Genomic DNA, 15,017 nt, shown 5'->3' with positions numbered 1-15,017 from the left:
CTACAGGGGTCTCAATGTTGTCACCAAGACAGATGCCCATCCAATAGCAAGAGCAGATGAACTCATAGATAAATTGGCTTCTGCCAAATTCTTGAGTACATTTGACCTGACAGCTGGTTATTGGCAAATCAGGTTAGCTGAGGATGCCAAGGCCAAAACAGCATTTTCTACCCCAGGAGGTCATTACCAATTTTGGTTTGAAAAATGCACCTGCCACTTTTCAAAGGTTGGTGAACCAAGTTCTCACTGGGCTGGATGACATCTGTACAGCATATCTAGATGATGTTGCTGTCTTTAGCTCCACCTTTGAGGATCACCTGATCCACCTAAGGAAAGTTTTGGGGGCCCTGCAAAAGGCAGGCCTCACTATCAAGGCTACTAAGTGCCAGATAGGGCAAAGTCAGGTTGTGTACCTGGGCCACCTTGTGGGTGGAGGCCAGGTTCAACCATTGGAGAGCAAGATCTAGGCCATAAAGGACTGGGCTCCGCCAACCACCCAGACACAGGTCAGAGCTTTCTTGGGCCTGTCTGGTTACTACAGGAAATTTGTCAGAAATTATGGGACATTTGTGACCCCTCTTATGACCTGACAAGAAAATGCCAAAGACCAGGGACTGACCATGGCAATGCAGATGGTCTCTCCAGGTATTTCCACTTAGAACAGGAAGACTCACCTGGTCAAGGTTAGTTTAATGTACCTAAGTTGGGGGGGGGGGGGTTATTTAGGAGAGTAGGGTCTGCAATCCTATGGTCACCCCAGATGTTTGCTTTTTGCTTCACTGGTTTACGACTTTCCCTGGCTGTGGGCCTGCTAATCAGACCCACAGCCTAGCTGTTCTCTCTCTAAATTGACATCCATGTACCTTAGGTGCATTTACCAATTGTTATTGGGTCACCCTTGTAAGTCCTTGTACAGTGTACCATAGGTACCCAGGGCACAAGTGAACTCAAGGCCTACCAGGGGTTGCAGCATGTATAATGCCACCCAAATCTGACACAACTGGCTGATCAATCAGCTGGGGCAAGGTGGTGTAATCACCCTTTGCTTTAGATATAGTATACCTATATCTAAACCTTAAATGGACACATATACTCCTATAAGTCACTCCTATGGCAGACCTTAACAATCCTGGAGGCAGAGTGCTTGGAAATATGTGAGATAGTGCTCTGGCATGAGCTGAGCCTGTCTACAGCTTTCGGAACCAAGTCCTTTAGCTGTTTCCATGATAACGCTATACCATATACTCTTAAGTGCATTGTAACCTCGCGGGTATTGCTAACTTTGGCATAGCATTATCAAAACATGTCGAGTAAGGTGTCATACAAATTGGAATGCTACCCCCTCGCCAATTCTGGCGACGGGGGTAGCATTCCTCCCTTTTAGAGGGACACGACATGTAATTAACTGTGAACCCCGGTTAAAGTTAACTCGAGCCTCAGCATCACAAAATGGATGCTGCCACCACAGACCCAAGTCTGACCTCCTGCTGCTGGGAGTCCTTCCAGCGAGGGAGGCTTGGACAAAGGGTTTCCTGCCTTGGGAGGTGCTAGCACCACCCCAGACAGGATTTTGGTATTGCGTAGGGCAGGGCTGAAAGGAATGAGACATGCCTGGGGCACACAAGGTGCCCTGTGCCTACACCGTTTCAAACCAGTTGCTGGGGCACTCCAGCCCCAGCTCTGGCGCGAGACCGGACAAAGGATAGGGGGTGTAACCACCCCCCTTCTTGGTCCCACCCATAGTTGGGACCTAGTGATACTACCCCCCCTTTAGCAGGATAAAGGTAGGAGCTGGTCCCATTCCAAATCAGATTAATCCTGAACTGAAATTCTACAAGAAGAAACTCTGGACTTCGACTTTCTACACAGAAGACTGAAGAAATCTCCCTTGTGGGCAAGGAGTGTCCACCCTGCACAAGCAGGCACCATCAAGCGTCCAGCGGCTTCACTTTGCCGTCTTCCCTCGAGGATCCAGACTTCAGAGCCCGACGAGAACCAGATTCCCAGACCTCTCTGACCTCAACTCACATCTGCAGCACAGCTGAGATCGGTGGGTGCGGCGAGACACGTGGGAACGGCCATCTTGGAGAAACTGCACTACGCTTCCAGCACGTTTTCTGAGGTAACCTCGACTAAGTGCTTTGGGGATTGAGAAGCCCCAGCCCCGAGCACCTCCTGCACCAAAGACCAGCCCTCCAGCTTCCACGAGATCGGCGTGGGGCCCTTCTGCCTGTTTGCTGCTTGACGCGTTGTCTGGTCACTTTCCGGCTGGCTAGTGACCCCCTAGATGACGATCCACGACATCAACAATGCTTGTCTGGTTGCTCCAGACTGGCCCTTGCTTACTTCCAAAAGAAAGGCACCCCGGACCCTCCTGGTCCACACCAGACGTCTTTTCCACTCACCGCGTGGGTTGCCTTTGTCAAGGCCTGTTGACGCCGAATCCGGAACCAACACCGCCGACAGTGAGAGCCTGCGTGGGACAGCTCGTGCCTCCATCCTGTTCGTTGAAGACACCTCCTGGTCCATGTGGCTGCAGAGCCAAGCGTCCACTCTTCACCTGATCGCGACGACAGCATCTGGTTCCTTCCTGGTTCCACTCCAGTCACTGGCTAGTGACTTTGAACATGGTCCCCTCTGCTTTCAGGTCTTCAGCATTCCTGATCCACCCTTGGATCACACCAGACATCTTCCTCCTGGTCGCCTGCAGCATCTTTTCTTTCAGGCTCCATAGACTTCAACGCAGAACCCCGACACGACTTCACACCTATGCACCCGCAGCCCGTGGGTGAGGTAACAAGAGCATTTCGGTGCTCAAGGGTAGATTGACTCTCCTAGTGTCCAGTTTCACAGTCGTTTTAGTCCTAACTAGTTGGGATTGTCTGTACTCACCTTTTTCTTGAACTGTACTGTCAATAGACGTTGTTACGCATCTCGCGTGTGAGTTCACACTCTGCACATGCGTTCCGTGGGCCTCCTATTACTTACCTAAAGTTAGTGTAGTGTAGTCCCAGCAATCTTACAGCCTCTGGACAGCTCAATTCCTTCTATCGACTTCCTTATACCACTTGTTTAGTATATGGTTTGTTGCGCCCCCTAGGGCAACATTGTAACATGTGCAACTTAACGTATTAACGAGTCTTGTGATGTGCTTAGCCTTCTGATCTCATAAAAAGTTCAGAGGTGTTTGTTAGTTAATAAATATCTTAGTTATTTTCATAACTACCTGTGTGGTGTCCTTTCATTTGGTATTCAAGGGGATATATGTGGTAAAACAGCTGGCTTCACATGCCAAAAGAGTTTAACCTAAGACTGCTTTGTCCATGCTACCATTAGGATAGCTGGTCTATAAGGTTGACTTACAACCAATCACCATAAGGGTTGTTTGGACTGATACAAGGTGATCACTAAAATTAGTGAACATCCTATATCAGGCCAACTTCTCACACCATTTACAGTTACTCAAACAAGAGGTGCTATCTTTCTTACAAAAGGGAGCCATAGAACCAGTTCCGTTTCAGTACCAAGGTTCAGGGGTTTACTCTCTTTATTTTCTAATTTTGGATCTCAGAGAGTTAAACCAGTACATACTGTCAGAACATTTCCATTTGGTAACGCTACAGCAGGTTCCTACTCTACTACAGCAAGTCGATTTTATGTCCACACTGGACTTAAAAAAAGATTCATATTTTCACATTCCCATTCATCCAGGTCATTGCAAATATCTCAGATTTGTGATAGCAGACAAACATTATCAGTTCAGAGTACTTCCATTCGGAGTAACTGCTCCCAGGGTGTTTACAAAATACCTAGCAGTGGTAGCAGCTCACCTCAGAAGACAACAAATTCATGTTTTCCCGTATCTAGACGACTGGTTCAAAGCCAGCACACACCAAAATTATTTAGAAAACTCTCATACTGCTCTACACCTACCTTACCAATTGGGTTTCACGGTCAACTTTCAAAAATCTCATCTACAGTCTTCAGATACAATCTTGTTTAGGAGCCACTCTTAACACTCACGCAGCTCAAGCCTCCCCCAATGCAGCCAGAATTTCCAATATCCAAACTCTATTGCTGCAGTTCCAAACCTTGCCAGCCAGGACTTTCATGCGACTACTGGGAATGATGGCATCATGCATTGCTATAGTACCTCATGCAAACTACACATGCCCATTACAAGAATGCTTAGCACGTCAGTGGAATCCGTCATAGGGTCAATTAACAGATCTAGTGTTGGTGGACAAGCACACCCATCGCTCTCTGCTGTGGGGGAACCCACAAAATGTATCAAAAGGGCAGTTTTTCATAAACCCTGTTCCATAAGTCGTGCTAACAGTAGACCCATCACTCACGGGGGTCGGGTGCACGTCTCCACATTATAGATCTAGAGCTTTTAGCAGTATTTCTAGCGCTGAAAGCTTTTCAGTCTCATCTCACATGCAAAGTTGTCCTAGTCCACACAAACAATATGACTGCCATGTACTATATACAAAAACAAAAGGGACACATTCCATCCAACTGTCACGCCTGTGTCGGACAATTTGGAAATGGGCAATACATCACAAGATTCACCTTCTTGCAGAACACCTCCCGGGAGTGAACAAACAAATTGCCAACCTCCTCAGCAGAAGGAGACCACAAATACACGAGTGGGAACTTCATCCCCAAGTTTTCCTTCCATACTTTCAACAATAGGAATATCCACAAATAGATCTGTTCGCCACACTAGACAACACGCAATGCCCAAACTTCGCCTCCAGGTTCCCACACCATCTATCCAAAGGCAATGCTTTATGGATGAATTGGTCAGACATATTTGCCTACTCTTTTCCGCCACTTCCACTCCTTCCGTTTGTGGTTTGGAAACTCAGACAAACCTCCCTCACACTGATTTTGGTAGCTACCACGCGGGCCCGTCAACCGTGATACATCAAACTGTTGGAGCTCTCAGTAGTTCCACACCAAAAGCCACATCTCACCTCCAGCCTACTCACTCAGAACCATGGAGAAATCAAGCATCCAAATCCCAAGCAGCTCAACCTAATGATTTGGCTCCTGAAGACAGATGATTTTGGCTATTTAAATTGCCACTAGACTGTAGGACTATTCCCAAAAAAGCAAGAAAACATACTACCAGAGCTTGCTATGCAGCAAAATGGAAACAATTTGTTGTTTACTGCAATAACCTAATTCTAGCTCTAGATGCTTCTATTTAATACATTGTCTGTTACCTTCTAAACCTACAGCAATGTGGGCCAGCTTACACATCTATTCGGTTGCACCTTGCAGCAGGAGCTGCATATTTGCAAAACAGAAAACATTTGTCTTTGTTCAAAGTTCCTGTCATCAAAGCCTTTATGGAGAGCCTAAAGAGTTATTCCACTAAGAATTCCACCGGCACCAGTGTGGAATCTTAATCTTGTACTTACAAGACTTATGGGTCCACCTTTCGAAGCAGTACACAAGTGTCCTTTACAGATTCTCTCATGGAATGTTGCATTCCTCATTGCAATTACTTCATTAAGGAGAGTAGGTGAGCTACAGGCATTAACCTTAGAAGAACCCTCCTTTCAGCTTCATAAAGATAGGGTTGTTCTTCGCGCCAATCCCAGATTTCTTCCCAAAGTGGTTTCTCCTCCCCATATTAACCAATCAGTTGAGTTACCTGTGTTCTTTCTTCAACCTAATTCGGTAGCGGAACGGGCTCTTCACACACTTGACGTCAGAAGACCTTTATTGTATTATATCGAAAGAACAAACAATTTTTGTAAAACAAAGCAACTGTTTGTTTCATTCACACCACCTCACAAAGGCAATCCTATTTCTAAATCTGGCATTTGAAGATGGCTTCTTAAGTGCATTCAAACTTGCTACACAAAAGCTAAAATAACTTTATCTACACCCCCTAGAGTGCATGCCTATAGCTGACATTTGTAAAGCACCAACATGGTCTACACCACACACATTTACCAAACACTATTGTGTGGATGTACAAGCACGCCAGCAAGCCAATGTATGGCAGGTAGTGCTACAAACACTTTTCCAGACAACTATAACATCTACTGGTTAGCCACCGCTTTGGGAGAATACTGCTATGTAGCCTATGTAGGCACATCAATGGCACAAAAGCCTAAACCTGCTGGACTTTAAGCTTGGAACCTCTAAGTCTGGCTGTTGTCAGTATCTAGGGTGTTTTGATTTTCTGTGTGATTTTTTGCTTTTGTTGCATTTGTGTTGCTATGTGATTTGCCAGCCTCTGTTTCTTCCTCTCATCTGTGCATGTCATGCTTTGTTGGAGCTGCATGGTCTTGTTTATAGTTATTCCCCAATGTGTTGAAATGATTACTTTGACTTAATCCTTTCATTTTAAAGTCTTTCCATGATCCATTCGATTGAGACTTTAATTATAATTCAGCATCCATAATCTGCTTTCAAGGTAATTCTGCTGACTGCCCCAATAAGATGTATTAGTTGTTCCCTCTCACAGCCCTAAACCCCTTTTGTTTCCTAATAAGAGTCTAAACTCACTAGATTACTTGTTAACTCCAGGTTTACTAATGAATTGCATGCACCCCTGCTGTAAAAATACTTAGTCCGACAAATGCTTTCATTCATCAGACTGCTACAATAGAGTGAGTCGTTTTTATCAAGTACATGCTATTTCAGGTAGTATGACTGTTGGTAAAATATTTACTGTTCTTTGTTCAAGAATTCTTTGTTGTTGCTGAACTTTATGAGCTTTTGCTTAGATTTGGATCTTGATTTCTTACTTGTGATAGGTCGGACTATTTTCGAAACTTTGTAGATTCTTGCCTTCAGAAAATTCCTCAGGACCGGCCAACATCAGAGGAGCTTTTGAAGGTCAGTTTTTCATACAGTTTGTAAACATAAGAAATAAAAATGCTATTATTATTGTATAAAATGTCAATGCGTGAAATCATTATTACAATTTCTTTTAATCGCAATCAGGATTTTCAATTATGGTTTTTTCTGTTATAATTTTAAAGGCCCATATAAAGGAGACACATGCTTAAAGCTCTAAATTGATGGATAGCCAATGTAGTGTAGCAACTTCCTGGAGCAGTCAGTGATTAAAACACACTTTCCCTTTAAGTGACAATGGACCAGTGTCACTTGGAAATTAGAGCTATTGCGACTTATGTTTGTATTTAGTTCCTTTTAAAATCTGAGATATATCCACTTGCTTTGGGGAATATACACTATTGGTTGAATACTCTTGTACAAAAATCTAGAAAGCAATGAAGGTTTGCAAACATTTGATGAACGTTTCTTGTCTATCACTTTGCTAGTATTTGTGATATCTTTTTGGGAGCGTACATTATAAATTTAACCCATAAACATGTGAAACCATAACTTCCTGATGTTCTTGACTGGCAAGTTCCAGTTTCAGTTACTTGGTCCATATATATGTACAAGGTAGTGCCAACCATTTGAATGCCAGTACCCATCATGCTTAATGTTTTTAGGACTCACCTAGGCACCGCATGCACTATCCTTGAGACATGTGGTATTTCGTCAATGGGCTTTAAACACGCCCTCCTCTTTCCATTGGATCTTTTTTCTGCCTTTACAAATTCCTTAGGTTTTGTTGGCCATTAGCATACATTTGTCCCGCCTTTGGGCTGTTTTGTTCCACACTGGAGACTACCCCTGCTGCATGAATCCTTTCAGTATGGGCCATATATTTTTCTTTAGTGCCACATTGTTTTTCCGCTCTTTCCTCGCAGCTGCTCTCAGTTCACTTAATAACCTGTGCCGTTCCCACACCAACACCCCCTCCCCTTGCAGCTTGTTTTTATTTGTAACAGCTGCTCTTCTCCCCCTCTCCTGGGCTGCAGCTGCCTCCTCCTCTCTACGCCCCCCCCACTATTCCTCCTATTGGCATTTTCATAACAATGTGACGAGTAAGCTGTAATTTGTTTTTATCAATGCCGTTCCTGTTGGATAAGATCATTACGGCGCCTGCCTCATTATGTGGTAATTAATTACAGATGTTCTACTTTTTGTACAATGAAGTTTTATTTAATGTGCTGACACTTGTTTTGCTGCCTAAAGGAAACCTCTAACGATTGAAGATTGCCGTTGAAAATTATACATACTTTTCTTTTTCTTATGTCTGTGTCATATCTCATGAGATGTCCCTCTCAAGTGTGTTTCTGTTTTATCCCTGCAGCATATGAAAATTATCTCTATTGAGCGCATGGTCATTTGCTTCCAATCTTCATCTTGCTTCAAGGGATTTTGTGTCTTGTGTTCTGCGTGCATGTTTGGCTTTTAGCGAACTAAAGGAAGGGTTAAGGATTGTAAACTACAACAAATGAACACAGTGTTCTGCATTATCTATTTTTAAACTTGTTTTTTTTTTATTCGTTTTTTAGATACTTAAAAGTAGCGCAGCATTACAAAGTTAGTCAGCGACTCATGAATGGGTGGAGCACATCTTCTCCAGTATTGGGGTGTCTTTCATAGATTCACATGCCTGAATCATTCCTCGTTGTCGGAGTGGGAGTCCCACGGTACATAAAAAAGCAATAATATGCACATAATAACCAAAAAACCTTGGTTATACACAACCAGGAAGTAAAGTAGCCCTAGTTACAAGAGCAAAATCTTCCACACTCATGACTATCATAGTCATTTTGTATAGTCCAAACAGCAGCCAATCAGGAAACCGGACCCACCAGAATGTTCTCACCAGAGGCTCAGGCTCTCAGATTTTCTACCGCACATCGTGTGAACGGAGTCTCCCTGAGCTCTGCTCAGTACTTCACTTTTTCTGACTGGATTACTTCATCCAAGATGTCTTCTACTAAAAAATCTCTTCAGGTCTTGTGAATCCTGTGGGAAGCTCCGGCTTTTTAAAGAAGATCCCCACAAAAAGTGCATCTACTGCCTTTATCCTGATCATGAGGTGAGAGAGTGTAAAATCTGCAGGACCTTTCCCTCAGAAGTCTCTCAGAGACAGGGAAGGACGCCTTCTTCTGTTGCTACAGAAGATTAAAGACCCGGACAATCCCCTCTCTGAAGTGGGATGTGTGGCTTCAGGGTCATCTGTATCCTCAAGAAAGAGGATGACTGAGGAAGATCTATCTTCCACTGGGGCTAAGGTGTTCAGGAAAGCTCAGCCCTCCAAGGACTCTAGCTTGCCTTCTGCAAAAAAGGCTTCTGCACCTTCTGCATCGTCATCTGTCTCGCCCCCTAAAAGGACTAGAAAGTCTTTGACATCTAAGAGGCTACCTGAGAAGGTTTTTCCTCAGAAGAAGAGGTCTACGTCGTCGACTGAGTCGTCGGCAGTTCCATCGTCGTCGATTATCATCTTCTACGTCACTTCAACGTCGACAGTCACCTTCTCATCACCTAAGCCAAAGATGATAATGTCAGCCTCTTCACCGTCTACGCTGGTCTCTGTTGTGGTGAGACCTATTTCGACGACGAAGATTATGCCTTCCATTGTTGACGCTCCGTCGACGACTACGAAAGGAGGTAAGATTCCATGGACGGGTGCTCCGTCGACTAAGACTGGCCCGGCGTCAACGAGCCCACCATTGACTAAGACTACCCCGTCGACGAGTGCTCTGTCATTAATGTTTATTAATGAACTGTGCGATTACTTAAAATCATTACAGTACAAAAAAAAATACAGTTTGATTCAATAAAATACAGTGAAATACAGTAAAATGCACCCCGCTCGATCTACACCGGTCAGGACCATTGGTGCAGCTATGTGGTCTCGATACTGACTATGATCACTGGTGCAGTACATAATTAAAAGAATTAAAGATTTAAAGTCAACGTGAGACCTCGCTTACTGGAGTCTGGAAGGCGTATATAAGTTCGACATCCTCAGTTGCACTGTGGGCTTCATCGGACCCTGGGTTGGCCCCGGTTGGATACCTCTGACCGATGGGACCCTTGTCTTTTCGGCGGCTCCCTGTGTTATCTATTGATTGCCAACTTCAGGGCAGCGGGTCACTGGGCTCTTCGGGGTGGTGTCCTTTAGTTGGTTTTCGAGTGCCATTTTAATTTGATGGATGAACTTGCCTATCCTAGCTAGTAAACATGTTGTGGTTTCAGAGAAACACCAATCCGAAGCCTCTCTACAAGTTCTGTGGCCCAAGATGCATAGTGCCGGACGTAGCAGACGCTGTCGATCGCTGGCCAGCTTGATGCAGCAACATAGCAAGTGTAGCCAGGATTCTCTGCGATAATTGCAAAGTCGGCAGGCAGTGGCTCCGTCCGAGCGTGCCCAACGTGGATTGAAGTCCGTTATCCTGAGGGCCAAGAGGCGCATAAACAGAATTTTCTGTCTTGCTTCGATTGTTAGTGAGTCTTGTAAGTATGGTTGAGGTTTACCGGGAGTGTAGGACTTGTCCAAGGCCAACGTTAGTGGGTTGGGCTGGAGCGAGGAAAGGTCTAGCTCAAAGGAAATGGACTGGACTTGGCGCTTGACGGCTTTTGCCCAGGCGGAATATGGGATTTCCTGTAAATGCAGACTCCGCCCCTCGACCTTGGCTTGCCATGGGGAGCCCGCTTCGCCAAAGATGGTTTTTAGCGAGTGCTTTAAGGTGTTTTCGGGCGACTTCAGAACTCTGATGTAGTGTTTTAGCAATTCCCCCAATAGTGCCAGTTCAGGACGATTCAGGCCTATTTCCAGTCTCACCCTGTTGTTCCTGGCCTGTTTGGGGGCCCGTAGCACAATCTTGTATGCTTCCACCTGTGCCGCTTGGACCACTTTCTCAAAAGCCCCTGGATAGGCTATGTGGCCGTACGTGATGGCGGGGATCAATTTAGCCCTGAGTACTGTCAACATCGGATATGCAGAGGGACTGACCAGGCTGTGGCTTAGACGTCTTAGAGATGTAATTATTTTGTCGATTTTTGGTTTAAGCGCCTTCAGGTGTTTGACTGCAGTGGCACTCTCTGATACCCATGTGCCCAGATAGTTGTAGGATGGGGCCGTGGTGATTCGGTGTTCCCCCAGTGACCATGAAGCTTTAGTTTTGTGTGGATGTTTGCCAAAGATTATTATCTTAGTCTTGCTCACATTAATATGTAGCTCGTTCTCCTTGTTGTACTTCGCAAGACTGTTTAAGGCTCTTTAGAAGCCTACCCTGGTGTGGTCCATAATTACTGTGTCATCTGCGTACTGAAGCGTACCCAGAACCAGCTTCCCCAGTCTGGGCGGTGCTAGGTTGGCATCTTTCAGGGCGTGCCCCATGTCTGCAGTATACAGGTTGAAGAGCAGGGGGGCCAGAACACACCCCTGCTTTAATCCAGAGTCAGTGGCAATTCTTGTCGTTACAGATGAGGCGCTTAGTTTCACCTGAACCCAGGTCCCCTCGTAAAGGGCTTTTATGGCCTTTAGAAGATCTCTAGGGATCCCCCAAGACTCTAGTTTTGCCCAGAGCCGGCATCTGTTCACACGGTCGAAGGCCGTTGAATAGTCTATAAAGCAACAGAACAGGGGCAGCTTGTTCCGCATGTTGGCCTTCTTAGCGAGGTACGAGAGCGCTATGATGTTGTCCAGCGTAGAACAGCTAGCCCTGAATCCAGTCTGTGAGGGCGGGAGTATGCCGTTCTTATCCACCCAGGTTTCCAGGTCCTTAAGTAGCAGACGAGCATAGATCTTAGCTTCAATGTCAAGGAGGGCTATCAGTCTATAATTAGCCGGATTCGAGTGGTCACCTTTTTTGTGGATAGGAAAGAGAATTGAGCCTTTCCAAGAGAATGGCAGGGTTGCAGTTGTGAATGCGTGGTTGAATAGAGGAGTAAGTTTGGAAGCGAAGAATGCAGGATCTTTCTTAAAAACCTGTGCGGGGATCCCGTTAGGGCCTGGGGCACCATCGGTTCTGATGGCTTTGATGTGTTTTGCAATCTCCGCCTCCGAGAATTTACCAGGTCGGACGGACTTGAGTCTTCGTTCAGGGCACTTTCAGGACTGATGGTAGCTGCCGCCGTCTTGGACCACCCGGTAATACAGTGAGACATCTGATTTGACTCACAGGTATACAGCCCCTTTGCGTATTGTTCCCACACTTTTCCTCCAACACTGTTGACCTTGTGTACGCCTCCTGCTGACAAGCTGTTGATGTAGCGCCAGAGCTTGCTGTTGTCTTTACCTTTAATTATGGAAAACACTGTCAGCCAATTCTGTTCGGTCTGTTTTCTTTTCAGGTCCCAGATGTTCTTTTTGTACTTGGCTCGCAAAACAGCAATGGGGGGCGCCCCTGGCAGGTAGATACCTTTCTTTTTTGCTCACTGCCTTGTTGAGTGCATGCTTAGCAAGCTTAAGACTGTGGGTTTTTTGGTGGCCTGGGATGACATTATTTTGTCCGCTTCTTGATTGGTGAGTGTTGCCCAGGCACTTCAATAGGTCATTGGTCAGTGTTTCCCAAAGGTGTAATATACATTCACTATCTTGTGGCCATAGAACTGTCACCCTGTTGGCTACGAATGCATTAAGTCTGTGGCTAAGATTGGTCGACCATTTTATTCTTTTAAGGACTAAGTGGTGTTCTTCGCCTGTGGTCATACCAATTACGGCGTAGGAGTCCGCCTGTTCTCGTGTCAGGTTGAATGTGACACGAAGGGGCCTATGGTCGCTTTCGACTCTGTCATCCACAGTGAAGTTGCGAAGTTTGTTAGCCAGTTCTGCATTGATGAAGATATAGTCTATTGTGGAGACATTCCTGAAGGTCGGATAGGCAGACCATGCGGGGTAGCGCGTTTTTTGTATCCCGTGGGTGGATTGCAAGTTGTAATTTGCTAAAGGTTCAATCAGTTGGGCTGACTTCCTGCTAGGTGGTGTCATGGGTAGCAGGTCCAGGCCTCTCAGGTTAAAGTCACCGGCTATGATTACATCATGATGCAAGCGGCTTATTAATAGATCTTCCAGGGCGGTGGTGAATGATTCCAAGCCGTGTGGAGAGAAGTTTTGCAGGGTTGAGATAACAGTTGATTAATAAAAGCGGTTGGGTTGTTTGGTCTGCTGTCAGTCCATCTATTGAGATTGCTTGTAGGTCCGGCGACTCCAGAGATAGTTCTTTTACTTTTAATTTGCAGGCGTGGCTTACAAAGATTGAGAGACCCCCTGACGGGCGACCAAAGATCGTCCTTTTGGTTGCTGCTTTGAAATATTCATGGAAGCCAGCAATTGGTGAGGTGGTCCTCGCCCAGGTCTCCTGGATACATATTATGTCCGCCTGTGCGAGATAGTCATGGGTGGCTGTGACCCTGCGGATGTTATTTAACCCTGCAATGTTCCATGAAATGATGCTAAGGTTACGATCCTGGCCTCTTGGTGGGCATACACGACTGGTGTTTTCGTATGTGTGGGAGGGGTTAGGAGCCTCGTCTCCATGTGTCCTCCGTGTGGGCCAGTCCTTGCTGAGGACGCTGCACGATGCGCTGCTTTTCTTTTAGCAAGATTTTTATTTTTAGCGGGGATCTTGGCCTCCCTGATTTCAGTCCCCCGTCAGAACAAGTGGAATTTGTGCCTTTGAGAACAGAGATGGCTTGTTGTAGACCATAGTATGGTCTGAGGACGTGCGGATATTTTGGAACCCTTGGGGCGATAACTTCTATACCCCATTCAGCCAGTTGTGATGCTTCTTGGAGGACAGCTTTTTGGGCTTGCTGGTTTGCTAGTCCGATTATGGTGGAATCACCGTGAGTGTCTGTCTCCAGGCTCTTGAACTTCACCCATTCGATCATCCCCGAGGTGATGTGTGCCAGGGGTTCAATGTGGCCAAAGAGTTGTACGATATTAGACCTGTTCAGGATGTCAAAGGAGTCCATGGCTGTGAATCTGGGGGTGAACAGCAGCTCGTACATTTTTGGTGGATTGTAATTTTCTGGGGAGCGCCATTGTGCCCCTTCCCCGGGGGACACGTCCCTCTGATGAATTGAATGTGCAATGATTGTGTGACGGTCACCTGGGCACTGTCTGTCAGTATTCGTGATTGGGGAGCTTGCCTCTCTTGACAGTCCTTTTTGCTGCTCATCATTGATAGCGTTCGGGTGTGGGAGGTTGTTGTATGTAACTCCTGATTGCAGGCTACCTGGTGCCTTAGTTGGTGGACCTGCCAGAGAGGGCAGTCCCAACTGTGCTCCCAGATACGGGGGGCGGGTTGATTCTATCTTATGTTGGGGGCCCAGCCAGTTGGACCATTGGTGCTGGAAAGTCCACCGGAAACCGATTGTGAGGGCCGTGGAAGATCCTCCACGTTACAATGGCCCTCCGGAGGAGGGATTGAGTGACTGGGTACCTCACTAGGGACAAATGGTGCGTCGCTGGACTTGACAGACTTCAGTGCACGGTTTAAGGTGAAGATAGGAAAGGGTGTTTTGAAAGTACTTTCAGTTATAGTGGCGCCAGAAGTTATTATGGCTGGTGGTGTGATCCTGCTTTTGGTTTTAAGTTTCTTTAGTTGTTTCTTTAGTCTTTTTTTTGCTCTCCGTGACAGCGGAGCATTTGCACCAGCCGATGCGCATTTGGCCTGTTCCGAGAGAGGAAAGCTGACGGATGAGTCGTCGCTTTCGGTGTCAGGCTCCAAAACCTCAGGATCCCCGCTTCCTTGTTCTGGCATGGTGAACTTGCTGCATGGCACTACCAGCGAACTTTTTGGTGGGCTGGTGACCGTGGTGCAGGGATCGTTCAATGCTTCATGCACTCTCGTCAAAGCTGGTGGCTTTTGAGCCAACTGTGTTTGAGGGGACTTCTCTCCAGAGCCCTTGGCTAATGCAATTAGAACTTCGGGTAAGAGTGCTCTGTCGACGAAGACTGGCCCGACGTCGACGACCCCACCGTCGACTAAGACTACCCCGTCGACGAAGACTGGCTCGACGTCGCACATTCCACCGTCGACGAAGGCTGCCACGTCGTCGACAGCTTCATTGTTGACAAAACATGCCCCGCCGACGAAGAAATCGTCGACGGAGGCCTCATTGTCAAACATCGTTGAGCAAGATTACACCATCACTTAAATTGACTG

General features: G+C 46.2%; 1 protein-coding gene across 2 annotated transcripts in view; it reads left to right on the top strand.

Annotated features, from left to right (window-relative positions):
- Positions 1-15,017, top strand: part of TAOK1 (TAO kinase 1) — a 1,246,355-nt gene that overhangs the window by 629,733 nt on the left and 601,605 nt on the right. For both annotated transcript variants that reach the window (XM_086955104.1, XM_086955103.1), the window contains exon 10: positions 6,783-6,864. In XM_086955104.1, coding sequence (XP_086811230.1) covers positions 6,783-6,864 — 82 coding nt within the window. The remainder of the gene's footprint in view (positions 1-6,782; positions 6,865-15,017) is intronic.

This window comes from Lissotriton vulgaris, chromosome 2_1, assembly GCF_964263255.1.
Source record: "Lissotriton vulgaris chromosome 2_1, aLisVul1.2, whole genome shotgun sequence".
NCBI classification, from domain to species: Eukaryota; Metazoa; Chordata; class Amphibia; order Caudata; family Salamandridae; genus Lissotriton; species Lissotriton vulgaris.
The sequence above is the reverse complement of the archived record's forward strand: the minus strand, read 5'-3'. Positions and strand labels throughout refer to the sequence as shown.